Source organism: Ochotona curzoniae, unplaced genomic scaffold, assembly GCF_017591425.1.
Source record: "Ochotona curzoniae isolate NIBS_2020 unplaced genomic scaffold, NIBS_Ocur_1.0 scaffold_2453, whole genome shotgun sequence".
Lineage (NCBI taxonomy): Eukaryota > Metazoa > Chordata > Mammalia > Lagomorpha > Ochotonidae > Ochotona > Ochotona curzoniae.
Window position 1 is genome coordinate 7,466,757 of NW_024467094.1, and position 26,741 is coordinate 7,493,497.

At 49.5% G+C, this 26,741-nt stretch overlaps 1 protein-coding gene across 1 annotated transcript in view; it reads right to left on the reverse strand.

The window, feature by feature from the left end:
• Positions 1-26,741, reverse strand: part of DNAH2 (dynein axonemal heavy chain 2) — a 105,488-nt gene that overhangs the window by 32,533 nt on the left and 46,214 nt on the right. Inside the window, exons 22-53 of the mRNA XM_041000538.1 lie at positions 25,346-25,507; positions 25,147-25,250; positions 23,250-23,406; positions 23,036-23,118; positions 22,768-22,948; positions 22,252-22,390; positions 20,183-20,400; positions 19,869-19,970; positions 19,372-19,497; positions 18,927-19,037; positions 18,421-18,609; positions 17,870-17,973; positions 17,550-17,739; positions 16,651-16,831; positions 15,865-15,992; positions 15,334-15,486; positions 15,022-15,147; positions 9,953-10,171; positions 9,627-9,744; positions 9,250-9,386; positions 8,637-8,774; positions 8,373-8,531; positions 4,493-4,645; positions 4,234-4,325; positions 3,665-3,863; positions 3,289-3,513; positions 2,737-2,841; positions 1,345-1,533; positions 1,080-1,165; positions 824-954; positions 565-714; positions 81-248 (exon numbers count right to left, since the gene is read on the reverse strand). Of these exons, the coding sequence (XP_040856472.1) occupies positions 81-248; positions 565-714; positions 824-954; positions 1,080-1,165; positions 1,345-1,533; positions 2,737-2,841; positions 3,289-3,513; positions 3,665-3,863; positions 4,234-4,325; positions 4,493-4,645; positions 8,373-8,531; positions 8,637-8,774; positions 9,250-9,386; positions 9,627-9,744; positions 9,953-10,171; positions 15,022-15,147; positions 15,334-15,486; positions 15,865-15,992; positions 16,651-16,831; positions 17,550-17,739; positions 17,870-17,973; positions 18,421-18,609; positions 18,927-19,037; positions 19,372-19,497; positions 19,869-19,970; positions 20,183-20,400; positions 22,252-22,390; positions 22,768-22,948; positions 23,036-23,118; positions 23,250-23,406; positions 25,147-25,250; positions 25,346-25,507 (4,723 nt within the window). The remainder of the gene's footprint in view (positions 1-80; positions 249-564; positions 715-823; positions 955-1,079; positions 1,166-1,344; positions 1,534-2,736; positions 2,842-3,288; positions 3,514-3,664; positions 3,864-4,233; positions 4,326-4,492; positions 4,646-8,372; positions 8,532-8,636; positions 8,775-9,249; positions 9,387-9,626; positions 9,745-9,952; positions 10,172-15,021; positions 15,148-15,333; positions 15,487-15,864; positions 15,993-16,650; positions 16,832-17,549; positions 17,740-17,869; positions 17,974-18,420; positions 18,610-18,926; positions 19,038-19,371; positions 19,498-19,868; positions 19,971-20,182; positions 20,401-22,251; positions 22,391-22,767; positions 22,949-23,035; positions 23,119-23,249; positions 23,407-25,146; positions 25,251-25,345; positions 25,508-26,741) is intronic.

Genomic DNA, 26,741 nt, shown 5'->3' on the forward strand with positions numbered 1-26,741 from the left:
TTGACACCCCAGAGACTTGGGCACCCCCATCTTTTGTTCTCAGTCCCAATCCACTTCCTGTTCCAGAAACCCAGCCATACCATCCCGGAACTCCTGCTTCCGGTAATGTTTGGTGACTTCGATCTGGAAGGTGATATAGTCGCAGATGGATGAGGCCAAGCGGGCCAGGCTTTGGCGCCCACTGCCCCCAATGCCCACCAAGAGCATGTTGCCCCGAGGCTGTCCAATCACCCGGACGATCCGCGTGACTGGAGTGAGGGCGCAAGGAACATAGTAAGTGGGCTGAGAACCTCCAGGCTTGGTACCAGCAGTTGGTTCCACCCCCCCCCCCCCCCCCCACCCCGCACCACCACTCCCTATGCCTGCAAACCAAGGGGTGTGGGAAGACATTGGAGCCTCAGCCCCTGGGAGCAATCCAAATTTTAGCCTCCGCTTTGGCCAGGAAAACCCATCACGGCAAGGGCATGGCGGGAGGGGTAGAGGGGTAGGGCAGAGAGACAACCTCCAGGACTTGATGTTGGGGGAGACTTGGGTTGAAGGGGCGGGGTGGTAGCCAGTGCTCACTGTGTTCAATGGCTTCCCGGAAGAGTACCAGCTGCATGGGCACCACGGAGGGTGACAGGTTGTAGTCATTCAGGGCATTCTCCATGGCAGTCTTGAGCACCGCCAGATCTGTCAGGTCCTCGTACACCTTCGGTTCCTTTAGGAAGTCCCCTGGGCCGAGGGATGAGAAGGTCAGGGTCCTCCCAGTACCTCCCCGCAGGGCTCCCCCTCTAAGCCCTGTCTCCTCCAGTGTCTCCAGCGGTCGCAGTTCCTGGCTCACCAAAGATAGGAGAACGCTTGTTGGGACAGAGGTTATGGAATGTGAGGTCGAAGAAGGAGCCGAGCTTGTCACTTATGATGGCCACAAAGGCTTCCATGTCCGCTACATCCACCAGCCGGTCAGAGAAGACTCTGGGGAGAGTTGGTGGTTGGATCAAAGAATAATCCCGGGGAACAGAGGGTGGAGCCTGGGGTAAGTCTGTGGTTGGGAGCAAGGCTAAAGAAGCCTGCCTCTGGTCAAGACACATGATCATCACCTGAAACATTCATGAATCCAGAGCCTTGTGATGCTGGCCTTAGTATCATGGAAGTCCTTGTTGGCTCTCAGCATGCCCTGGAAGACCTGTTTGAAGAGAAGTGACCTTCAGGGGGAGAGAGGCAGGAGACTCAGAAGTTCCAGAGGTCAGGGCAGAGAGCGCAGCATTTTGGGACATAGGGGTGACCACTGGTGTTTAGTATAGAAGCAAATGCTTCCTAGGAGGCTGCACCAGGCCCGAGGGTCAAGGGCAGGTGCAGTCTCACCTTGGAGATGTCACGCAGGTTGAAGAGGTAATGGATCTTGGCAGGCGTGGGCAGGAAGCGCTGCACCACGGTGTTGTACACATCCAGGGTGGCCTCCGTCACCACGTTCCCGATTGGCTTTACCTCCTCCTCAAAGTCCTGCAGCTTCTGGTTGATCATGGTGCCAAATATGCGGATGATTTGCGACTCCTGCAAACACACCCTCACGGTCACCCTCCCAGGCTCCCTGTGTTCCTTCCACTGCAGCCAGGAGGAAGGTGATGGGGAGGAAGAGCTTGCCTCACAGACAGCATTTGAGGAGAACCAAAACAAACAAGCAAAAAAAAAAAAAATCAGAGGTCAACAGCAATAATATTTCAATGCAATATTTAAACATAAAAATTAATGCAAATGATCCACAATGAACAACCATAAAGATTTAAATAGATCAGATCACTATCAGGCTTTCTTCTTCACCTCCAATATATCTCAGCATTGCATTGATCTTCTACTCAATGAAAATTTTGGTATTTGTTTATCATTAATTTTTGACATTAAATTCATCAAAATGCTTCTATATTTCTTTGAGAGGCAGGGAATTCTCATTTGCCTACAGTGTCCAGGGCTGAAGCTTGGAGTCAGGAACTCAGCCCAGGCTTCCCAAGTGGGCAGCAGGGGCATCTTCACTGCTAAGCTAAACATCCACCCCCCACATTTTTTTAAATATCACACTAAAATGTTATTTGTTGAGATTAGCTTCAAGGTACAGTGGGTTCCGCCACCACTTACAATGCTGGCACTCTCTATCAAAATGCTGCTTTGAGTCCCTGCTGCTCAATTGCCCATGTAGCTCTCTGCTCGTGCACCTGCAAAAGCAGCAGCAGATGGTCCAAGTACTTGGTCCCCTGCCACCTATGTAGGAGACCAGGATGGAGTTCCTGACTCTTGGCTTTGGTCAGGCCCAGTCCTGGCTGTTGTGCCCTTGGGGAAGTGTACTGGCAGATGAAACATTTCTCTCTCACACTCATATACACACCCCAACATTTTGTCTTTGAAATAAATAAATCGTTTTCAAAACTTAAGCATCCCTTCTGACAGCTGTTTACTTGGTTGCCTCTTAAGCTCTGTGTTGATCTCAGCCTCCTTCACTCATCCTAGCCCCAGCCCTGGTTCACCTCCTGGCTTGGTCGGGTCTCCTTGGGCCCTGACGTGGGCCATCCAATGGGACAACAGCCAGCCAGCCAGCCTGCCCACCCTCCCCACCTGCAGCTCCTGGCTCAGGAGGGTGATCAGATGATCAGAATTTTAGCTCCCTGTGTGCAGCTCCAGCTCAGTACCCCCTGGGAACCCTCCCTGTCCTGCCCTCTCCTTCTCTGGGAACCCCCTCCCAGCAGCCCCCCTGGGGGTTCTCACCGTGGGGAAGGTCATGTTGATAATGTTGAAGCGACTCTGCAGCCGTGAGGAGATGACAGTGCGTCCCCCGCCAGGAGGGCCCATGGCGGCCATCAGGAACATGTCCTGTAGGAGAGGCACAGAAACGGGAGAAGGCATTGCAGAGCCGAAGGCAGGGACACTGGATGCTCTCGGCAGCAAAGGAAGGTGTGTTTAGGGTGAAGGTCAGGCCAAGGGCCCTGATCTTACGATTATACACTGTATACCTGCACCCCTAAAGACATCCTGGACCCCCACCCATCACGAGCAGATTCAGACCTGACACCAGGGAGATAGTCACCATGGCCATGGGAGGCGGGGAAGCCCTGGTGTGTGTGGTTGTGGACCCTGAGCTCCTGGACAGTTTTACAAGAGGGCTGATTCAACTTGTGAGCATGCAGAGATGTGGTCATGTAGAGGCCAGGGATTGGGCCCCTAGAAAGAAGCAGGGCAGTGCTGTGCAGGGAGGAAGGTAGGACTGTAGAAACCAGGGCATGATTCCCCCCCACCAAGCACGCACCCTGGGATGCTTACCCGGATATACTTGATGGTCTGCTTCGAGCGGTCGTACCAGAAGCCGTAGTCAATCCAGAGGCGGATGAGCTCCAGGGGAGGCTGGGAGCCAAACGCATCCTTAGCCGGCATGTTCAGGTCATCCATAAAGGTGATCATGCTCTTGCCCCCGAATGGCACGTAGACGCCCTTGGTCCGTTTCTCCACCCTGCTCTCGATGATGCTCTGCACGTTGTTGGATGTGGTCTGGTGGGAAAGGGCCAGATGGAAGTCTTGGGGTTCCCCCAGAAGAGACAGAGAGTCAGAGAGGAGCCTCAACAGGGCAGGCATTTGGATCCCAGGGGCTGGGGGAGCAGGTGGGAGGGAGAGCAGGGCCAGACATGAGGCTCCAACGCACCTGCGCCGACATGTTGACAATGAGCACCGACCACTGGGCCGAGGGCAAGGACTGCAGGACACTTTGGGCGATGGAGGTCTTCCCGGTCCCCACGGGACCCACTAGCAGGACAGGGCTCTGGTTGGCCACCAAGGTGCTCACCAGGTAGTTGTAGCGGACGGTGTCCACGGTGGGCACCATGATCTTGTAGAAAGGGGCACTCGAGGAGGAACAGAATCCAGGATTGTTGGTCCATCCACTCCCAACTCCCACTTCTTTCTCCCCACTCTGTGTTGGTCTGCATCTAACATCACCATGGTCTGATCTCTACCATGGCCCCCTGGGGTGCGGCCTTTCTCCTTCAGGACCCTGTCCCCAGCCCTTGGGATCCTGTTCCTTGTACTCAAGACTGGTCTCTCCTCCAGAAACACCTTCCCCTTTTCACCACCCACTGTTGCTCCTGGGCCCCATCAGGCTCGTCATGTCTCCCATCACCGCAGCTCAAACCCTGTACCTATCCCGGACCCTGTAACTGTACCAGATTCTGTACTTGCCCTGGACCCTCTAACTGTCCCAGACCCTGTTCTCACTTTGGAGGGTAGCGCCAGCTCTTTGGGAGCTTTTCCTCAAACGATGTCCAACTTCGCATCTTTGGGTTCACAAAATACTCGTACACCGTATCCTAAGAGGGCATGGGTGTCGGGTCACCAGGTCCTTCCTCCAGCTCTCCCTAGCCTAGGACAGGGGCTCGCAGCCCACTGGCTGGCAGGAGAGCTGGGTAGGCAACAGACACAGAGCGTCAGAGATGCCTGTGGGTTGTGGACGAACAGGGTAAACGAGGGATTGAACCTTGTTGGGAAAGGAGCCCTCGATCTCACGGAGGTAGCTGTCGATCTTCTTGCGGCCATCCTCATCCACGGAGGCACACATGGACCAGATCATGCTGAACACAAACATCATCTCGACCATACTGACGTAGGTTTCACCATCGCTTGGATTCAACTGCATGAAAGAAGAAGTGAGGAAGGGCTTCTAACACCTGGGGGGATCTACTGGGCAGCAAAGGTCACCACCATGGCTTTGAGTTTTCTTCCTTCCATAGTTCTATCTCGAAAACTGTGGGGCTGTTTTTTTTTAAGATTATTTTATTTTATTTTTATTACAATATTATTTTTATTATAGAGAGAGGAGGAGAGACAGAGAGAAAAATCTTCTGTCCAATGATTCACTCCCCAAGTGACCACAATGGCCAGAGCCGAGCTGATCTGAACACAGGAGCCAGGAACTTCCTCTAGGTCTCCCATGCAGGTGCAGGGTCCCAAGGCTTTGGGCTGTCCTCAATTGTTTTCCCAGGCCACAAGCAGGGAGCTGGATGGGAAGTGGGGCTGCCGGGATACAAACCAGCTCCCATATGGGATCCTGGTGCGTTCAAGGCAAGGACTTTAGCCACTAGGCCACAGTACCTGGCCAATGGGGCTGTTTCTAAAACATACATGGTGGTGCTAATTCGAGTCCCATCCAGCTCCCTGCTAATGCACCTGGGAAACCAGCAAAGATGACCCAAGTGGTTCCTGCCAACCATGTGGGAGATTTGGATGGCGTTTTTAGGCTTCCTAGATTCGGCCCAGTCCAGTCCTGACCATTGTGGCTATTTCAGGAGTGAATCAGCAGATGGAAGAGCACTCTGTTTCTCTACCTGTCTCTATAACTCTGCCTTTCAATTTTTCTTTCTTTCTTTCTTTTTTTTGGATTTGAAAGGTCAAGTTGCACAGTGAGAGTGCTCTCATTCTTCTGTTGGTTCACTCCCCAGATGTTATTCCCTAATAAACAGGGCTGGGCCAGGCTGAAGCCAGCAGCCAGAAGAGTTCTTCAGGTCTCCCACATGGGTGCAGAGACCCAGACATTTGGTTCACCTTTTGCTGCTTTCCCAGGCACATCAGCAGAGAACTGAATCAGAACTAGAGTAGCTGGAGGCCCAGCGTGGTAGCCTAGTGTTTAAATCCTTGCCTTGAATGCACCAGGATCCCATATGGATGCAGGTTCATATATCCCACCTGCTCTGCTTCCCATCCAGCTCCTTGCTTGTGGCCTGGGAGGGAGTCAAGGACGGCCCAAAGCTTTGGAACTCTGCACCTGCGAGGGAGACCTTGAAAAAAGCTCCTGACATCTGGCTTTGAATCAACTCAGTTCCGGCCATTGCAGCTACTTGGGGAGTGCATCAGCAGACAGAAGCTCTTTCTCTCTGTCTCTCCTCCTCCTCTCTGTAGATCTGCATTTCCAATTAAAATAAACCTAAAAAAAAAAAAAAGAACTAGAGTAGCTGAGACTTTAATGGGTAACCATATGGGATGCTAGTGTTGAAGTCGGCAGCCTTAACCATGCCACTATGCCAGCTCAAACTTTTAAAAGATTTATTTATTTTTATTGAAAAGGCAGATATACAGAGAGGAGGAGAGACAGAGAGGAAGATCTTCCATTCGCTGATTCACTCCCCAAGTGGCCAAACTGGCCAGAGCTGAGCTGATCCGAAGCCAGGAGCCAAGAGCTTCTTCCAGGTCTCCCACGTGGATGCAGGGCCCCAAGACTTTGGGCCGTCCTCCATGACTTTCCCAGGCCACACGCAGGGAGCTGGATGAGAATTGGGTCCCCGGGATTATAACTGGTGCTCATATGGGATCCTGATACATGCAAGACAAGGACTTTCACCACTAGGCTACCGTGCCGAGCCCCAGCTCCAATTTTTTAAAAAATAAATAGAATGTGTATGTTGACCTACAACCTCCTGAAAGGTCTATATAAATTTTGGAACTACTTGGAGCTTGGCAGTTTTCCCAAGCTTCCTCTCTGTTCCATCATAACAATGCAGCTAGCACCCATTGCTCTCCAACTCATGGCCTTCCTGCCAAGGAGGCTCCAGGAGACAGGGACAGAGACATTCTGGTGACACGCTTTTAACCACAGAAAGACTAGAGAGGAAGTAAAGTGTTCACCCACAGAGGCATGGAAAGATAAAATGCAATGTTCTACCATGGAATAGCACAGCAGGGGACTTCAAAATTTCTTTCAAACTGAAGGTTAGGGGTTGTCATTAAGCTGCCATCTGTGATGTGTTCTTGCTGCTTCACTTCCCATCCAGCTCCCTGCTAATGCTCCTGGGAAAGCAGCAGAGGACAGCTCAAGTATTTGGACCCCTGCCCCTACATGGGAGATCCAAATATGGCTCCTAGTTCTTGGCTTCAGACTGGCCAACCACTACTGGCTGTTGTGGTCATTTGGGGAGTGAACCAGCAGATGGAAGATCTCCCTCTCTCATTATAATTCTGACTTTCAAATAAGTAAAATATATCATTTTAAAAACCTGCAATTTAAAGGTGAACTTATGGTCTAATACACTTTGAAATCCACACACACTTTGTTCATAATGTGTATTTTTAAAGGGATTTTTTTTAAAGCTCTCTGGCATAACTATTAAAGCAATGAGATGAATCAATATGTAGCAATATAAAACTCAAAACACATTGTTATTTAAGAAGCATCTTGGGACATATGGCATGATATTTTTTTGAAATTTATTTTTCACTTTTTTGAAATGCAGAATGACAAAGAGGGAGAAAAACAGGCACATGGAACTCATCCACAGGCAGATTCACTCCTCAGTTGCCCTCAGCAGCCCAGGCTGGGCCAGGCTAAAGCCAGGAGCCTTCAACTCCATCCAGGTCTCCCATAAGAAATGCAGAAATCCAAGTACTTGAGCCACCTGCTGACCCTGTAATGCATCTTACAGAAAGCTGGAATTGGAAACTAGACTGGACTCAGCCCAAGGCCCTAGAGGGTCAGGGACGAGAGCATCCCCAGGGCATCTCAGCCACTATCCCAGGTACTTATCCCTCGGGGCAGTGTTCTCATCTCAACAACAATTTTTTTCAAATCAAATGTTGGTCCTTATTCTATAATTCTAAATGGAATAAATTTTTTACTAAATATTCAGTTCATCTGAAATTTCCTTTTCTTTTTAAGATTTTTTTTTTTTTTTTTTTAGGCAGATTTTACAGAGCGGAGAGAAATATCTGTCATCCAGTGGTTCTGGAGCTGAGCCAGTCCAAAGCCAGGAGCCAAGAACCTCCTCTGGGTTTCCCACCCATGTGCAGGGTCTCAATGTCTTCAGCCATTCTCTACTGCTTTTCCAGGTACATTTCAGGAAGCCGAATCAGAAGTGGAGCAGCTGGGACACAAACTATCGCCAATATGGCACTCTGACACATGCAGGGGGAAGATTAGCCAATTGAGCCCTGGTGCCAGGCCCTGAAGCTTACTAAAACTCCTCACCAGAGGAGATTGTGAACTCCCTCCTCCTGAGACAGGTTTCCAAGACTTCACTTCCACCAAGGTCAACTGTTTGTCTACTAAAGGGAAGTTGAAAGCAGAGACAAGTGAACTGTTCTCAGCTCCACACATACAGTGGGAAGTTACAGTGAACCCCAATGTGTACCACAATTAATTTACAGTCCCCAGTTGACCTTACAATTATGCACACACACACACACATCCCTCCCTTCCTCCATGGACACTGTTGGCCTTGGAGTGTCTGCTCTATTCAAGTCTGAGGTGCCAATCATCCCTCAGACATACTTGTGCTCTAAGGTCGGCCCCATGTAGGTATGACCCACCCCCCGCCCCGGCCAGCCTGAGCCCTGCCTTAGTGGGTGTGTGTGTGGGAGGTGGTCCTCACCCCGTTCTCTGGTGTGGCCAGGGCCGAGTACAACTTGCAGAGTGAGATGATGCCGCTGTACTCTGGAACTGGCACCAGCTCGTTGCAGTTGTCTTTCTTAAAGGCCAGGATCTTGTTGATGAACTTATCGAACATGCGCTGAAGGGGCTCCACTTCACCCTGCAGGGGGACAAACCAGTGGAGGGGTGAGGAGGGTTCTTCGTTTCCTTGTTCCCGTGTCCTGCAGGCTGGTCACATTCCTGCTCCTCAAATTTCCCCTCATACCTTTGGTCTCTTATCCAGCCACGACTGGACATAAGGCTTCCAGCCCAGGTCGACGTAGTCTGTGTAGACCATCCCACAGCGAGACACGGTGGCTGGGGAGGCCACAGCCAAGTTCTCCACTTCGAACAGCAGTGACACCTGGAGGCCATACCTTAGTCAGACTCTTGCTTTTCTGCCCCCACCCCATCTAGAGCAACAAAGAAGATTCCAGAAGTCTGATGCCCTATGGTGTCTCTTAACAAGTCCAAAGCAAGGCACAAAGAATGGAGATTTAAGGTGTTTGCCAAATGGTTTGGTTTTTACAAGAAATTAGTGCTTACTCGACATTATGTGTATGAAAAATTACTTTCTCTGGCATTGTTTGTGCCAGTGGCGACGAGGCTGAGGACGTCGACCCAAGCCTCTGCGGGACTTCTTAGGAGCCTGAACATCCAAGACAGGTAAAGCATTTTCCCTCCAGTGGTGACTTTCTTTGGATCCATGCCCCCTCCCCTTCTTCAGCACTCTTCAAATGGCATTTCTTCTTCCCTTAGACCTCGAGGGCTCCCGCCCTAGAGCCCAGGCCTCCAGCGGTCCTCCTGCAGGGCCCGGGGATCCAGCCACAGCCCTGTACCTGCTCTGGCATTGCAATGCGCTCGCCGTTGATGAGGGTTAACACCTTGTTGTCGTCCATGACAGAGTTCATGCTCTCAATCCACAAAGTGTCCACTGGCCCGTCGAAGAGGATCCATTTCTCGTCTGGCTTCTCGTCTTTGCAGCAGCGGGATGATTAGGAAGGCAGGAATGTCTCACCTCACTGCCACACACACACGTGCACACGCATACACACACACGTGCTCTGTGTGCCACTTTGAGGCTCCCAAACCCCTGAAGATCTCTTTCTCTCAAATCTGTGCTCCCAAACCTCAGGGTTCCCAACCCCCACACCATAGGGGGCACCGGGTATCTGCTGTCTCCCTGTGTCCATCCCTGCCGTGACCCTTTGCCTACCCGCACATGCTGTCCGCATGACGCTAGACAAGATGCCGTCTGTCCACTCGTTCGTGTTCAGGTCATATTCCCCATAAAGCTCTCCCAGGGACAATGCTTTGGGGTTCAAAGGGAACTCCTAATGTCAACACCAAAAAGGATAAATTTTTTTTTTTTTTTGAGCTGCCGGCAGTCAAAACTCTCCAGAGCCTCCTCTATCCCCAGCGCCCCATGGGGATCCTGGCATCACGCTCCTTCCCGACTCTCATCTCTCCCAGGCCTCTGTGAGACAGCCTTGACCCTCCCCGCTGCCCTCCACTGCCTCGGCCCCGACGCTCCCTCCGTACTCTAACGATGTTGAAGTTGGGATCTCCGGCGCGGCACAGGGAGGACAGCGAGGCCTGCAGGATGCGCCACGAGGCCGTCTTGCCGCTGCCCGTGCAACCCACGATCATGGTGGAGTGGCGGGAGTTCTTGGTTTCATACAACTGGAAAACTTTGGTGAGGGTGAATGGTGTGCTCTGCAGGCCCATGTCTCGAATCTCCTGCTCGACGGTCTCCTGCAGCTTTGGGAAGGCAGGGGGAAAAAAAAGAATGAGGCCCCCAGAGGACGGTAAGGGATACGTCCAGGCTGTAGAAGATGGCTCCAGGCCAGTTTTTGCTTCCTGGGAGGCTGGCCAACTGCGGAGTGCCCCAGCTTCCAGCTGTGTCACCCAGAGTAAGTTACTCCTCAAAGCCTTGGTTTCCTCATCTGTACAATGTCTGACTTGGAGCTCCACACATTGTTTTCTGTGTTTATTACTCTGTTCTACTCAATAATATTCTATTATTCTGACAAATATTTACCAGGTCTCTGCAGTAGGTGCTTAGTACTGTGGCTAAAGACATGTGACCTTGCAGTTCACTCACACATTTCATATTTGTGTTGGTGCTGCCTGTACAAGGGATGGAATGCACTGCTAAGGATCTTGGTTGTTGCTGATACCATATTAATAGTTTAGTTGTCTGAATATATAATAGAAATATGTATAGAAATGAATACCCTTTCTAGACAGTCACTTACGTAGTTAAATTTATTTGAGGCAGATGTACAGCTTTCAATCTGGTTAGTTTTTCTAAACATAATATGTGTGTTTGGAAACCAGTGGTTATCTTTAATCTCTATAGATATTTATATCAAGATTGCTATTATATTGTTCAAATCTTTCCATCATTATCTATTTGCTCATTTATTATCACTTTAATTGAAAGGCCTGGAGACAGAGAACTCTGCTCCACTGGCTTACTCCCCGAATGTCCCCAACAAGCCAGGGCTGGCCAGTCTAAACCCTGGAGCCAGGAGCTCCATCTGGATCTCTCAGGTGCATGGTGGGGATCCGAGTACCGGGGTCATCACATGCTGCTGCCCAGTATGTGCATGCGCAGGAAACCGGACTGCATGCAGCACCTCTGGGACTTTGGTCAGGCTCTCCAACATGGTAGGTGGGTGTTTCAGATGGTAACCTACCTGTTATGGCAAACATCCTCCCCCCGCCAACACACACCCTTTGTTTTCCCTTTGGAAGCTTGTTAAATCTTCTCCTTGTCCTAGTATTTTTAAAGATTTATTTATTTTTATTGGGAAGGCAGATTTACAGAGAGAAGAAACACAGAGTATAAGATCTTCCATCTGCTAGATCATTTCCCAAAGTCGCCGCAATGGCTGGAGCTGAGCTGAGCTGCTCTGAAGCCAGGAACCAGGAGCTTGTTCCAGTCTTCTATGTGGGTATGGGATCCCAAGGCTTTGGGCCGTCCTCCATTGCTTTCCCAGGCTACAAGCAGGGAGCTGGATGGGAAGTAGAGCAGCTGGGATATAAACCAGTACCCATTAGGGATCCCTGCACACAGAAGATGAGGATTTAGCCACTGAGCCATCAGGCCAGGCCCTTGTCCTAGTGTTTTAAAATTCCACAGAATAGCCTTTCCTAAGGATTCATGTTGTCTCTTAAATCACACACACGCAGATACTTTCACATTAGAAACATATTCTTTGGGGGCCAGGTGTGATAGCCTAGCAGCTAAAGTTCCTGCCTTGCATATACCAGGATCCCATCTGGGTGCCGGTTCTAACCCTGGTGGCCCTGATTCTCATCCAGGGAAAGCAATGGAGGATGGCCCAAAGTCTTGGGACCCTGCACCCATGTGGGAGACCCAGAAGAGGCTCCGGATTCCTGGCTTTGGATCAGCACAGCTCCGGCCATTGTGGCCACTTGGGGAGTGAGTCAGCGAATGGAAGATTTTCATTTCTGTCTTTCCTCCTCTCTGTATATCTGACTTTCCAACACACACACAAACACAAACACATTCTTCAGCTCTGGGTATTCTCCCCGAATAGGTCATGATTGACAGCACCCCCCCCCAATGACTCTGTTTCTCTTTGAAACTCCTGCTGTTTGGATCCCATCTGCCCTACACTGGCCTTTGCATCTCCTCTCCTTCCACCTTTGCCTGCTCTACTTTCTGGAACATCTCCGTTCCCAATAATGTTTCTTAATCTCAACCCCTTGACACTGTCTCTGAGATAACTACTGATGGATTTGCTGTAAACTTGTCCTTTCTCTATCACCTGTTTCTTTCCCCTTGCTTTTTCCTGCTTCTTTTGGCTTCTCTCCTCCAGTACCTCCAGAGCCATGGACTTTCATTTCCATCAAGGGTAGGAAACAAAACAAACTAAAAAGGAAACCCTGAGTGTGTGGGTGGAGCCTGTGCACTGCAGGGGGGCCCTCAAGGTGATTTATCTGGGCCTTTGTTGAGACATTTCTGCTTTCGGGATCTCAGCCAACCCTGTCTGACCAGACAGATTCCCCTGAGATAAGCTCCCCAGTTGCCTGTCTGGCTGCCACCACTCTGCCGGCTGCGGCTGCGAGATGAAAGCCGACCAAGGTGTCTGCATTCTGTGAGGAAACATCTGCTGACTCCTCACTCGTCACGGGGCCGCCTTCTGTTACCCTGCCACAGGGCTCGCACAACTATGCCTGGTGGCACCGGGTCGAGGCTCTGACGTTTTACCCCCGGGTATAGGAGGCAAATGTTGAGCCCTGTGAAGATGGTCTCTCCATTTTTTGCACATCCAGCCTTCTTAGGTTTGCTAACGAAGTCAAAATGTATCCATTTCCTTCTGATGCTTGAGGCATGGCTGTCTCCCATGCTCTCAACCATGTAGGGTATGTGTGTCTCAAGAACTAATTTATTTAGTGGAGTTGTGGTAGATTCTCATTCACTTAAATTTTTTGTTTGTTTGTTTTAGTTTGAGAGAAAAACAAGCAGAGACTTTCTACTTTCTGGTTTGCTCTCTGATTGTCTGCAGTGGCTCTGGGCAAGGGGCCAATGCTGGGAGGCCAGGTACTCATTCTGGGTCTTCCATGTGGGTATCAGGAACCCACCCCTTGAGCCATCACCTGCTGTTACCTCCCCAGGATGCACACTGGGGGAAGCTGGGATCAGGAGCAGATGTGGGACTCAAGCACCCCAACATGTGTGTAGCTGGCATTTTAACCATCAGCTCAAACGCCTGCCTCCTTATTTTTTTTTTTAACCTAGAGGTCCTGTCTTTATTGAGGCTACTTCCCCTCAATTCTAATATAATTATAATATTTTAATTGCTAGAAAAAATCTTTTTCAAGTCCCCTTTGTTTGGAAGTCTCTTGCTCCTGGCTTAGAATGTCAAGTTTCTCTTTTCTTTTTTTAAACATAATAAACAGAGCAATTGCTCAACTCTGTGCCTATCCTTTCAACAGTTTTACAATCTTCATGGACCTGACTCCACTGTGTTTTTCTGCCTCCCAGGGTGTGCCTTGGCAGGAAGCTGGATTAGAAGTGGAGGACCTGGGGATTTGAATCAAGCATTCTGATGGGAGACGTGGATGTTCCAAGAGAGGACTTAACCACTCGGCCAAACGCTTGCCTCCACTGTCTTGGACTTTTATGTGTAAGGATTCTTCAAAGGTGAATGTTGATGCTTCCGCCCTCCAGAAATCAGTTGCTTTAGTTTCTATCAGTCACCTGGGGTCACTTAGAACCTAAATACTGCTTAAAATTAAAATCTAAGCTCAAAGTGTATGTGTGTGTGTGTGTGTTTAACACAGTAGAGCTATTTATTGCCTTGTAGAGGCCAGCTTATGGTTAGGAAATCCCAAAGGAGATTTTCCTCCTTTATTGAATTGTCATAGGTCAAATGAGCAAGTGTTGGGGTTAGCATTTGACACCGCACTCTGTCGGGTAGTCAGGCTGCCATTTGGGGTACGCACAGCCCATGCCAGAGTGCCTGGATTTGAGTCCTGCCTCTGCTCTTCATTCCAGTTTCCTGCTAACGCACTCTGGGGGGCGGGTAGTTGGGTCCCTGCCACCCACGTGGGAGACCTGGATTGAGCTCCTGCCTCTTGGCTTCAGCCTGGCCTAGTCATAGCTATTGGGGGGGGGGGTGACATTTGGGGAGAAAGCCAACAGATAGGACCTCGCTCACTCTCTCTTCCCTGTACCAACTTCTTTGCCTTTGAAATAAATGAATAAATTTTAAGAGCAAGCCAGCTTTCTGTACTTGGCCTTCTACATGGTGAAATTATCTCTCTCCTGTTCACTGAGGGCGTTTGTCCTCTCTGGGCTGAGATTTATGTGGCAAGAGGTTTTGTGCCACTCCTCCAAATTTGGGCTGCTTTCTCTCTTAACGCAATGCCTCAAGTTGGATGAAAAAAAGATTCAGGGAGAGAGCCAGCTTTGGCATTCACTCCTTCTCAGGGTTTCTGCTTTTACTCCCACATCTCCAAAATTCTTTCTTTCTTGCCAACTTAGCAAGGCATTCAACAAGATGCTATTTTATGTTCCCATCCAACATTTTAGTAGTTTCAGTTGAAATTATTTTTTTTCATGATTATCTCTATTACCATACTGTCAAAAAAAAAGTTCCTAAACTTTCTAAACCCTCCCTTCTTCCTCCCTCCTCTACTGTACTTCTCTCATATATAGAATAGCACTCAGGAGGCTCTCCTCCGAACTCCCTAAATGAAGGGGGAAGTAGAGGCAGGAGAGAAACAATGGGCAATGGAGAAGCGGAAAGGCCAGCAGATTCGAGGTCTCAGGGAGGTCAAAGAACTGCCACTCGGGAATAAGTGTGGGGGTAGGTGGGCTGTGGGAGTGGGTGGGGGCAGGTAGGCTGTGGGAATGAGTGAGGGGCAGGTGGACTGTGGGAGTTGAGGGGGGGTAGGTGGACTGTAGCTGGAGTTAGACACCTGTATCATTTCATGGATAAGGAAGCCCACAGAGCTGAACCCACCTATGCTCAAGTCCAGGGCTAGTGGATGACAGAACAAGGCAAGGAAGCCACCTAGTTCCCAGAGGCGCATTCAGAGGTGAGGCGGGGTGGGCACTGAGGCCTGAATACCTTGCCGTAGTCGATGACAGGCAGCTCGACGTTTGGAAAGAGGTCTTGCACGATGGCATTGAACAGAGGCACATCGACCGAGGTGAGCTTGGCGATGTTCATGTCCCTCATGGACAGCAGCAAAACCTAGAGAGGGAAAAGACTTAAAGAGGGAAAAGGGCTAAGGCTCGAGACTCAGACATGGGGACAGGGACTAGCACAGTCAGCCCTTGGTAATACAACAGGTAGCAGGGCAAGGGCGTGGGAAGAAAGCAGCAGAACAACCTTAGTCACGGCAGGTAGGACAAGGTATGGCAAGAGGTAAAGGTCTACCTCCTCATCGGTCAGTTCAGGCTGCAGGCGGCGCTTCTTGCCGGCATAGCGCAGGAGGGAGGTGAGGGCGCGCAGGCCAAAGTCGTAATGATCCTGTCGGGACAGCTGCTGCACGGCCAGGGAATACAGAGTGTACACCTTTTTGGCTAGGATCTGGGGGATCAAAACAGAGTAGGAAACTGTCCATCTTTCCCCCGCCATCCCTCTGCTTCATGCAAGGGTGGTTATGGGTCTGAGAAGTTAGGTCCCCAGACCTCAAGCAAGCGGGAATGGGACGCTCTGTGGACAACTCCTGTCACAAAACCTCCCGAACCTCGTGCAGTTATGGATTAGCGGCATCGTGGAAGGGAACATCTTCCTCCTTTGACTTTTTTTTTTTCTGCCTCCACATCCTCCTGACAGCCTTGCAAGCTCTTTGTAGTATAATCTAATTGTGAGGCCTTTGGGGTGGGAGGGGGAAATCCTCTCTCTGTCAGTGAATAATGATGCACAGGAAATGAAACCATGAGATAGAATGCATTATCAGAATACCTTGCAGTTGCTAAAGCCCTCCCCAAAGAGAATGATTTCGGCAATGAGGGTGGAATCGGGCACCACCATGGCAATGGGACGGAACATGGACTTGAGATTCTCGGGGAGCTCCGTGCGGCCCGCATACCCTGAAATACAACACCATGGTTCCTTCAGAACCTGCCTGGGTCTTTATGCTGCCTTGTCTCTCCACACCCACTTCCCTGTTAACCTGACCCTCCCCGACCCTAGCCCCATCCCTGACTTCGCCCCAGCTCCAGCTCCAACAACACAACACCCCTTTTTCTTGCATCTCAGCTTAGGCAGCTCTTTCCATTTTGGTCTTTCTGATCACCTCTCCCATTTCCCAGGTTCTCTGTCACCCTCACAGTAGCCCTGACAGAAGTCACAACTGTTTCTCTGAGTCCTCTAGGATCTGAACCCTTTCTGGGCTGGATTACACAGCCTGGGCTGCGTGTAATCAAGCCCTTTCCACCACAGCTACTCCTAGGGGGAGATCATGACAAACCCTAGGCCCTACACTTGAGAGAGATGCTCCCATTTCCTCAAAAGGGATGGCAGGTAGACCAGAACTCTGGGTTACACACATATATACAGGTGGTCATTAACCCTGCCCCCCCGCTACTTCCTCCCAGAAACTGTCTGTCCTCTCACCTTTTGCTCCCCCTAACAGATTTCTCTTAGCTGAATACTTTGGCAGAGGAGCGAGAAGGGAGCGATATATGGCTATTTGCCATGAACACTCAGTCTTCCCCATGGGAGCCCCATCTCCTCCCTACCACCTACCAGGATTCATGGTAATGAAGATCCCACAGGACCACACCAGGTTTATTTCAAAGCCCTCAAAATGGAAGCGAGTGAGGCCAGCAGTCAAGGCAGACAGGATGGACAGGATCTGCTGGGCCACCACCGACAGCACCTCAATATTGATGCGGTTGAACTCATCAAAGCAGCCCCAGGCGCCAGTCTGTTGAGGGGTGTAGGAAGCAGAGTGACTAGGAGTGGGAGAGGTGCCCCAAGACACTAGCAAATGTGACTAAGGTATTCTTCCTTAAAATGTTTTTATGCTGGGGGAATGACATCTTACACTATAGTGCCAGTTAAATCCCCGCTGTTTCACTTCCCATCTAGCTCCCTAGTAATGTACCTGGGAAAAGAACAGAAGATGGACAAAGTCCTTGGACTTCTGTCACCCACATGAGAGGCCTAGATGGAGTCTCAGACTCCTGGCTTCTGCCTGACCCAGCCCTGGCTCTTACAGCCATTTGGCTTCTCTGTTTCTCCCTTTTTGTTACTGTGCTTTTCAAATAAATAAAATAAATCTGTTAAGTAGATTTGTATGTGTAAGGTGGCCTCTAAGGAGATGGGGAGAAGAGTGACAGAGTGGCACTGTGGTGGCTCTGTGCAGATGGGGCCAATCAGACAGTTCTAGAAAAGATATGGGTTGGAAAGGAATTGCCTTGGGGACCAGGCCTGCAGTGAGCATGTGCTGAGTACCAGGCAGCTTGCGTATATGACCATCCTTAAGCCTTCATAACCTTCTGGTTTTACAATAAGCAACCTGAAGCTGAGGGAGATGAAGGGACATCCCTGAATGCAAGAAGCCCCTGTGGTAAGTTCCAAAGCCCTGACTTGGTGACAATGATATACAAGGCATCCCTGGGACAGATAGGCAGGGTCCTCACCTGGGCCAGGCCTGAGTACATCCGGCCCATGGACTTGTAGTCCAGGCCCTCAGAGCAGTTGACCACGATGACATATATGCCCAGAGCCTTGCCCAGGTCCTTGACAGTCTCAGTCTTTCCTGTGCCAGCTGGACCTTTAGGAGAGCCCCCTCGATGCAGGTGCAGGGCCGTGGTCAGTGTCATGTAACACCTGAGAGTTGAGGGTGAGACTGGAATCAACCTCCCAGAGTCTCCTCCCAGCTCCCACTACTACCCCAACCCCTGATCACCTCACTCATCCCATTGTGCCCCCACCAACTCCCTGTCTCCCTGTGGTGAACCTGTCTGTCAGAGGAGTGATGACCAGCCGGCCAGAGTTGCCCAAGTACTCGTAGCCATACTGGAACTGCGTGTTGGTCTGGCGGATCATACAGTCATCAAGATCCTGGGGGAACAGCAGAATATGAGAGACAGCATGAGAGAAAGAGAGAGAGAGAGATGCTTAGAGGGACAGCCTGTGCTGGACAGATGGCTGAGAGAAGGGCTCAGAAAGGGCAGAAAGGGTATAGTTAAAAGACTAGGAGTTTTGTCTTAGAATTAGACAGAAGGAAGCGTTTACTGCCAAGATGGAAAGAGAATTTCATAATTGCCTGTCTACACCAGCCCATTAGAGCCACTGCCTAATACTTTTTGAATCCCCTTCAAGTGACACCCAGAGGGTGTCCCTGGCACTCTAGACTGAGGAGCTGGGATACAGTCAAGAAGGGGGCTTGGTTGGGGGCATTGTCACAGAATCGAGAGCTGGGAAGATCTTATAGTTGGAGAGCATGACTCTAACAATCAAAGATTCCACACTGGGGTAACAGGATGGGGAACCGGCCTTTTCTGACACCTTCTCCCAGTAGAACCGAAGTTGGCTGAGCCAGTCAAAGGAGTTGACATCCATGAGGCCGCTCTTATAGAGCTTCTCCAAGACATCCCGGGCATGGATCTCGATTGTCACCAGAGCCACAATTTTAAGTCGCATGATCTTGGTCAAGTTCCCCCTGATGGCTTCTGAGTACTTGTTTAGTATTGACACCTGTGGGAAAAGGCCATGGGGGAGATCAGACAGAGCAACACCTCCAACCCTAGTCACACCACATCCCGCCCCAACGCTACTTTTATTCAACTCCAGTTGGTGCTAGTCCCCACCAGCCCTAACTCCCAACACCAATACTGGAGAACATAATTTCACTGCACCCCAAACTTTCTTCTCTGGTTTTCCATTGCAAGGCACTTCATCCTGATTCTTTTGCCACTCGCCTCTTTGGTTCACCCCTAATTTGTGCCTGACCAACTGTCCCTCCCCTGGAGTGCCAACTCCAGGCCTAGCTCCACTTCTCTAGAGTTTCCCACCTGCTTCTTCTTCATGACCTTGAGGATTTTCTTGTCTCCCCGCTCCTTGGCTGTCATCAGGCACTTGGTGACATCAGCTGTCCACTGGATCTGGCTGGCAGTAATCACCATCTGGGCAAGTGAAGAAGCTGTATGCCAGGGTGTTGGCCTGGCCACACGCACAGTCCAGCCACCAAGTCCAGTGACCCCAGGATGAGGTGCTACGGAAGTGTCTCTCCCTATGGCGTTACTATGAGTTACTATGGTAATTCATTCTTAAAGAATGGAGCATGAGGCTCAGGTCAGGAGCTAAGGATCTGGCAAGCACAGGACCAAAGGCATAGTCCAGAAAGATAATAAGAAATCTCCACTTAGTGCAGCTCAAGACCCTGTCCTTCTGTCCATTTACTGCTCCTCTTGAGAGTCATCTTTCTTGCTGCCCCCTTCTCAACATCCCCCAGCTCACCTGACCAGCCCACTCTTTCACCCATTTGTCTCTCTTGTTGAGGAACTTCTTAAGGGCCAGGCGGCAGTTCCGGAGTAGGTCCCGCAGGGTCACCCTCATGGTGCGTTCCACGTCGCCAAGCCAGGACTAGAGGGAGATGAAAGAGAGGGATGGTTCAGCCTCCGGGTCATCAGAGTCAAGGCCCTTAAAGGACAAGCACCTCAGAAACAGGACTCCAGGGCTTTGGCCCCCAGAAAAAGATAAAAAGATAGAAACCTGGCAAGAACTGGCCCAGGTCCTTGAGAGGAGTGGAACTCTTGGGTAAATTGTCTGATTTTCCAGGGGAAGCAGGTACAAGACAGAGGTTACGGTTGTTAGGAATGGCAGGTGTGTATGGGTGATGAGAAGAGGGGAAACAGCTAATTTTCCTTCCTGGAGATGTTCCCTCTTCACAAAACCAGGTAAAATTTCTAATAGGAAGAAAAGGCAGCTTGGTTCTCAGAGCTTTTACCACTCACCTCTACAGGCCCTTCTAGAAGTACAAGGTGGAGAAAGTCAACATACTCGCCATCACCCGAGTACATCCCTACAGCTTCCCACTTGCTGCTGGGTCCCCCAGCCTGCAAAAAAGAGATGCTTTGCTTAGCCACGAGTATGTGGATCTTTTCAAGGTCACTTTTGCTCCTTTTCCCTTCTCTCAATGTTGCCAATGCCACAAAGTTCTGCCCCATGGGCATCTAAAGCCCCACACTGACATCACCCTCCTGCTCAAGGATTGTCACGCCACCATCCCTGCCCTGCCCCTCATCCCACCGCAGCCACCTCTGCGGACCTTCTGGATCCTCAGCAGTTTAATGTTGTCAAAGCATTTCTTGAGGTGTGGCTGCACAGCCTCTGGGTTGCGGGACTGGCCCAAGATCTCCAGCAGGTCATCATTGGACAGGAAGTAGAAACGGGGGAAGATGTGGCGTTTGGTCTCCAGATACATGTCCAGAGACTTCTGGATGTCTTCTAGAATTGTGTTCATCTCTATCAGTTTGTCCAGCAGGCCTAGAAACAACAGCGGCGAGTGGTATCCGATGGCCTTTGGACCACTGCCCCAGGGGATCTGGAGTCCCCGAATATAGTTACCAACTCTTGAGTGTTGGGGTACAAGTTGGCATAAGTTTTTAGAAGAGTACAGAAATATCTCCAAAATACCCTCACATTTGCCCCACCACCTTCATTAATTCATTGTTAAGTGTTCATTATACATATTAAGTTACACATTGTATATATTACAATGTATAGAGTAATTATGCATTACATACGATTTCATTCATATAACCCCATCCCTCATTAGCCTTTGAAAATAATAGTTTCACTCTACCTAAGACTTTGGAGCTTCCCTGGACAACCCAAAGGTAGACTTTAATCTGCATTTATACAACTTGACCAGTTAAATCATTAAACACATGTCACATGCACACTGGAAGAGGTCTGCGATGACTGGGTCATGAGCCTGAGAGGGGAAGATGACCACTCCAATGGCACTGATATCATTGGTTGTAAAATGACAATCCGACCCATATCAAAGAACAATTGGAGATATTAAACAAAATGCATGGGGGCAAGCATTGTGGGGTCGAAGGTTAAACCACTGTCGGCATCCCATAAAAACACCAGTTTGAGTCTCTGATGCTGTGCTTCTTATCCAGCTGATGCTTCTGGAAGGTGGCCCAAGTGTTTGGGCCCCTGCCACCCACCCATCCGGAGAGCCAGATGAGGTTCCAGGCTCTGAGCTTCCACCTGGTCCAGCCCTGACAGTGGCAGCCATTAGGAGAGTGAATCAGTGATTAGATCTCTTTCTGAACATCTCTCTCTCTGCTTACCTTCCAAATAAAAAAAAATTTACAAAATAAAAAGCATTTAAATTTGTATAGTCCCATCAGTCGTCTTAGTTCCCCCACTGGTCAACGTCCCACTGCCTTAGGTCTTGATTGTTTTTTTCCTTGTCTTCCAAGTTTCTAGCTTTCTGAAGAAAACATGATTGTTCATGAGTGTGAACTCTGATGTGACCTCACACCTTCAAATAAATACAGTCTCCAGACCGCTGAGGCCTCTAGGGGAAGTGACCCCACAGCGACTTCCTGGATATCAGGAAATCTTGGTGGCCACAGACCAAATGGGCTTGCTCTGTCTTTTCAACTATGGGACGATGATTTTCATGATTCTGCTCACAAGTTGTTCCAAAACATAATTTTGGGCCGAATGTGATCATTTGCTTGAATAATCCTCTGCCCTGCAAGCGCTGGGATCCCATGTGGATGCTGGTTCATGTCCCAGCTGCTCCACTTCCCAGGCTCGTGGTCTGGAAAAGCAGTAGAGGATTGCCCAAGTCCTTGGGACCCTGCATCCATGTTTGAGTCCTGGAAGAAGCTCCTGGCTGGCTGTTGTGGTCACTTGGGGAATAAATCAGTGGACAGAATTTTTTTTTCTCTGTTTCTTTTTTCTCTCTCTCAATCTGCTTTTCCAATTAAAAAATCTTTATTATATATATATATATATGATTTTGTCATTACAGCTGTCATAAGCCCTCTCCCAAAGACAAGAAGGCTGTTGTATGGAGGAAGCAAGCTATCCAAGAACACACAGAGAGATTTGAACCAGCCTTCAAACTCCAGCCTGATTTCATATCCTTTGCTTCAAAGTACCGTGTTATGCTCTACTTGGATATTTGTTGAATTCAACTAACTGAATCATGATTTAATGCCTAGAAGGGGCAACAGTGATGGGAAGTGTCACAACAGCCATAAGTTAACAACAGTCTGGGTTTTGGCAAAGGCAGTGTGTGGCCCAGACTTCTCATCTTGGTGGGGTACCAGTGAAGGCTGTGTCAGGGTGACAAGCAGGGGTTCTGACCTGGGTGGTGAGTGCTGCGGAGAGCGTTGCTGTCCTTGCTCATCCGGTCCATGATGGATTTCCAGTTGTTGTTGACCTGGTCAAACAGGGCTGACTCGTTGGGCAGTTGTTTGCGGATGTCCTCTCCCAGAAAGATATTCTGGATGGTGGGGCGAGAGTCGGGGTGGGTGAGAGGCTGTTTCTCCCACACTCCCCGGTGCTCCCCAGGCCAGGGCTGACAGTTGGGTAGAAGATACAGCACATTAAAGCCAAAGGCCAAGAGAACCCAAATTCTAGAAGGAAGGTTGGGATAGGGAGGCTGGGTCACTGGGTCAAGAAGAAAAAAGTGAACTGGAAATCAGGGAAGGATAAAACCTTGTTGGGGAGGGGATCTAGGAGCCAACGGCTGGATCCTAGGTGAAAAGAGACTGCAAAGGTTGGGGAAAAAAGGACAGCAGTGGGGCAAATGTGCAGGTCCTTAGCAAAGACAGGGGACAAGAGCTGCTGGTATGAAATGCTCTGGTACTGAATTCTGACCTCAAGATACATCCACTGGCGTTGCACGGTCAGCACCATCTCAATGACCTCCAGGATGAGGGAAAGGCAGCGCTCCCAATGATCCACTTCTTTCTCAAAGGCCTTGACAAAGCGGGAAGCCTTCATGGTGGACAGTGCTACCTGGTTGTCTTCCAGTGCCTGGAAGACTTCCTCTGTGCCTCTGGGTCACGAGAAGTCAAGGTCAACCAAGCTTTGGGCTATACAGCCCTCCCCTCCTTTCTGCTGCAGCCCTGGGTCCTTCTCCTACCTGATTCGGTGATGGCCCTTATCCTTGTAGGGCACTATGTCTAGCTGAGTCACATCCCAGGTCTTAGCAATGTTCTGTAATGCCTGAGGAGAGAAGCCAGGGGCCATGGCCATCAGGGATGAAGAGCTGGCCAGGCTTCTAGGTTGGGGGTCCAGGCAGCCGGGGAGGCCAGGAGTGGGAAGTTGGGGGTGGGTGGAGGGAAATTTTTCATTACCAACTCTATAGCCAGCTCTTTGGTTGCCGAAGCCGAGATCTCCCCAATTTTCTCCACATGCTGATCCATCCCGAGCTCAACAATCTGCTCCAAGGTGAAGCTTTCAGATTCCTGATCAAATTCCCGTTGGATCTCATCCCTGACTTGGTCCCAGTGCCTGCAGCCGGGGACAGGAGGGTCTACTCAGGGGCTGGTAATCAGGACGCTGCTGCGCATGCTTGTTCCCACTGAGACCTAGCCGTTCTGGGGTTTTGCTAACTCATGACTTGACAAGTTTTACTAAACAGGTACCCAGATGCAATAGTGGACTCCACAAGGAACACGAAGATTGAGGGAATGAACTCTCTGAAGAGGGGGCTAGGACACAAGAGCACACCCCAACACACAGTGAGCTGCTGTAGCCTTACTGATACCACACTCTCAGCGTACCACGTGAAGCATTTCAATTCTCACAGCAGTCTGTAATGTAGAAGTTACTATTGCCTCATTTGTCAATAAGGAAGCAGAGGCTTAGAGATGTGAATAATAATTAAATAAAGTTGTTAGACTTCACCATGTAAACTTTACAAAGTTAATAATTAAATAAAGGTTAGACTTCACCCTATAAACTTCACAAAGGAACTCTGTGGGCTCAGCATGGTAACCTAGTGGTTAAAGTCCTTGCCTTGCTTGTGCCAGGATCCCATATGGGTGCCAGTTCTAATTCTGGAGGCCCTGCTTCCCATTCAGCTCCCTGCTTGTGGCCTAGAAAAGCAGTCGAGGATGGCCCAAAGCCGTGGGACCCAGTACCACTTTGGGAGACCCAGAAAAGGCTCTTGGCTCCTGGCTTCCTATTGGTGTAGCTCTGGCCTTTGTAGCCACTTGACAGAAGATTCTCCTCTCTATCCCTCCTCCTCTCTGTATATCTGACTTTCCAAAAAAATTAGTTAAAAAAAAAAAAGAACACTGCTAACAACATTACACTGGCAACAATGCAAGAGAAGAGTCTAACTATTCTCTCTTAAATGGATAGGCAATGATTGAAACACCATTTAATAACACTTTTTAAATATTTATTTATTTGAAAGTCAGAGTTACAGAAAGCAGAAGACAGAAAGAAAGAGTGATCTTCCATCTTCTTGCTGGTTCACTTCCTGGAGGGGGACAATGTCCAGAGCTGGGTCAGCCTGTGTGAGATGCCCATGTTGCAGATAATGGCCTTGCCTGCTACACCACAAAACTGGCCCCTAAAATATTTCATTCTATGCCCAATGGCTTACAATGTCTCTCCTCTATCCTATAATAAATTTCAGATACATCAAAGTAGTTAAACTTGAATGACACAAAAATATTAGTGGAAGGAATGGAGAGAAAGTGCTTAGAACTTTGATGGAGGTGTAGAGGTGAGGGCTGGTGTGGTAGCATTGCGGTGTACCATGTCAAGCCATTGCCTGTGACGTTGGCATCTCATATGAGTACAAGTTCAAGTCTTGGCTGCTCCACTGCTGATCCAGTTCCTTGCTAAAGTGCCTGGGGAAGGCAGTGAAAGATGGTCCAAGTGCTTGGGCCCCTAACATCCCTGTGGGAGGCCCACATAGCGTTCCTGGCTCCTGGGTTTGGGTTTGTCCCAGATCAGCCTTAGCCATTGCAGCCATTTGGGGAATGCTGGATGGATGATATTTCTCTCTCTCTCTCTCTCTCTTTGTCCTTTAAGTAAATGATCTTTTAAAAATAAAAATAATTTAAGAAGCGGGGGAGTACACGTGTGGACAGAGAATGAAAGAGAGCTAGGATCACTGTGATGATTTCAGTTTTGATCATATGATCATTTTTCAGTTAATGGAAAGACCTGGGGGGATGTGGCACTACCTGGGATGGGATAAAGCAGCTGCCCCCAGCGGGGTCACAGCAGCCTCACCTGTCTCGAAGGGCAGGGTTCCGCAGGTCGGAAATGAGTGGCATGGTCCTCTTGAACTGCTCGATTTTGGAGCGAGTGGTTTCAATGATTTCCCAGTTTCGGTCCTGAGTAGAAGCGGGAGATGTCAGAAAGACCAGCTAGCCCCTGGCAGTTCCTCTTCCTCTCCAGCTCGTGTGTCTTCTGTCCTGTCCCCTCATACCTTATACTCTTTGGCCAGTCTTGTGAGCCGACGAAACAGCCCATGGGCCATGCTCTCCATGTTCTCTGTCTGTAGGGTCAGGAACCGGCCAGTCTTCCACTGGTTCCAGTTCTCCTCCCAGTCCCGAGTGATCTCCCAGACTTGCTGGAGTGCATCCAGCTCCTACACAGACAAGAACAGAGAGTTACAGAACACAGAGTGGCACCTGCCTTCTTTTCTTCTTCCCTGATGGCCACCTGCTCGGGTCCTTTGCTCCTCTCGATTCTCAAAGTTTCTCACTCCAGGTCATAAAGCTTCCTCCTGGCTTTTTTTTTTCCCCCTCTACTCTCTTGCTTTAAGAGCTCATCAAGTAGTAAGTACAGGAGGAAAACAATCCCCAATGCCATTGACCATTAGGGCAATACAAAGCAAAGCCTCAACAAGGAGAGGGTGTTCAACACAACAAATGAGATGCTGTTTGGAACTCCCACATCCCACAGTGGGGTACCTGGGTTCAAATTGTGGTTCTACCCTCCAAATCCAGCTTCCTGCTGATGCCCACCCTTGGTGGTAGCAGGTGATGGCTCAAGCAGTTGAATCCTAATTACCCACATAGGCACACCCAGACTGAGTTCTTAGTTCCTGGCCCAGCCTGGCTATTGCAGGCATTTAAGTGAACCAAGAATGGAAGCTCATTGTCTTTTTGTCTCCATCTCTCCTTCTCTAAAAAAAAAAAAATCAATTAAAACAAAAAACCCTCAATGAGCTGCAATCGTACATCCACTAAATGCCTAGAGAGGAAATGGAGGTGGAGAAATAGAAACCCTATTTGACCAGTGAGAACTTTAACGGCACAGCTTCCACGGGATACAGCTTGGCAGCTTCTCATAACACTGAACACAGTGTCACTATACACACAGCAATTCCGCTCCCAGATTTACTCTTACAGGAGGAGAGTAGGTGTCTGGGCAAGTACAAGTGCACATATTGGTAACAACACTATTCATAATAGCTAAAAGGGGAAAGCAACCGCAATGGCCGCCAACTAGTAAATGGGCTTTTTTTTTTTTAAAGTAAACAACCAAGGGTGAGCATTTGGAGCTGCCTCTGGGTTCTGCTATCACATACTGTTTTGCCCGGTTCAAATCCAGGCTACTCCACTTCCGATCCAATTTTCTACTATTGCACCAAGGACAGCAGCAGATGCCCCAAGGCAGCTCCTGATGGAGTTTACAGCTCTGAGCTTTGGCTTAGCCTAACCTTGGCTGCTGGAGGCATTTACAGGGTTGGGGTGGGGAGTATGGGACAGAAGATTTCACTCTTTTCTTTCTCAATTTCAGATTAAACAAAACTACATACATAAAGTGCAGCAAATATAAAGTCCTATTCAGTCACAAAAAAGAATGAAAGTATTGAT